The sequence below is a fragment of the Myotis brandtii genome, unplaced genomic scaffold (assembly GCF_000412655.1).
Source record: "Myotis brandtii unplaced genomic scaffold, ASM41265v1 scaffold130, whole genome shotgun sequence".
In the NCBI taxonomy this organism is placed as follows: domain Eukaryota; kingdom Metazoa; phylum Chordata; class Mammalia; order Chiroptera; family Vespertilionidae; genus Myotis; species Myotis brandtii.
This window is the reverse complement of record NW_005354596.1, coordinates 46,908-47,745: the sequence shown is the minus strand read 5'-3', so window position 1 is coordinate 47,745 and position 838 is coordinate 46,908. Positions and strand designations below refer to the sequence as shown.

At 66.5% G+C, this 838-nt stretch overlaps 1 protein-coding gene across 1 annotated transcript in view; it reads right to left on the bottom strand.

Annotated features, from left to right (window-relative positions):
- The window catches only part of NOTCH4 (notch 4), a 29,728-nt gene that overhangs the window by 18,307 nt on the left and 10,583 nt on the right, over positions 1-838 (bottom strand). Inside the window, exons 10-11 of the mRNA XM_014534506.1 lie at positions 810-837; positions 152-342 (exon numbers count right to left, since the gene is read on the bottom strand). Of these exons, the coding sequence (XP_014389992.1) occupies positions 152-342; positions 810-837 (219 nt within the window). The remainder of the gene's footprint in view (positions 1-151; positions 343-809; position 838) is intronic.

Below are 838 nucleotides of genomic sequence, written 5' to 3'. Positions count from 1 at the left end.
CCCTCCTCAGCCCTCCCCCCACTCTTCCCTCCCAGCAGCTTTGCTCCTCACCACCTCCCAGCACCTGGCCCTTGCAGCCCATGCCGCTCTCCTGGATGGGGACAGAGACTGAGAGCCTTTGTCACACGTCTCCACGGCCTTGCCCTTCATTAGAGGGTGGCCGGCCCAGGTGTACATGGTTTAGGGAGCGTCTCACCTGTGTAGCCTGTGGGGCACGTGCAGTTGTAGCCAGAGGGCTGGGGGTGGCAGGTCCCCCCGTGGGCACAGGGCGTGGAGACGCAGCCCCCCAGCTCTGCCTCACACTCTGGTCCTGTCCAACCCGCGTCACACATGCACGAGGACCTGGCCATGGAGAGAGAGCGGAGGCTTCCTCCCGCCCCTCCCATTGGTTGGTCCCCTGTGACCTTCTGTGTTTGGCCGAGGCTCTGCCCTTTCCTCAGGGTCTTTCCCTCAGTAGCATCCCCTGTTCACGTCTCCTCTGCCCGTGCCGGCCCCACGCCCTCAGCAGCGTGCCCTGTGCACGGTCTCCTCTGCCCGGGCCGGCCCCATGCCCTGGAGCAGCGTCCACGCAGAGCAGATGCTCAGTGAAGCTTGTCCGATGGGCCGGCCCTGGGATTCAGGGCTCTTCTCTCGGCCTTCATCCCCGTTCTTTGTGATCTCCCTCCCTGGACCACACGCACAGGCCAGCCCCGCCGTGGCTGGGACCTCAGAACTCCGCCACCTCCTTGCTAGTCCCCCGGGGCCTCCCACAGACCTGCGCTGTCTCCTGGCCTAGAGGGCGAGGCGAGCGGAGGGCCTGCGGGCCTTACCTCTGGCAGTGCCCGTGCCGGCAGGTGCA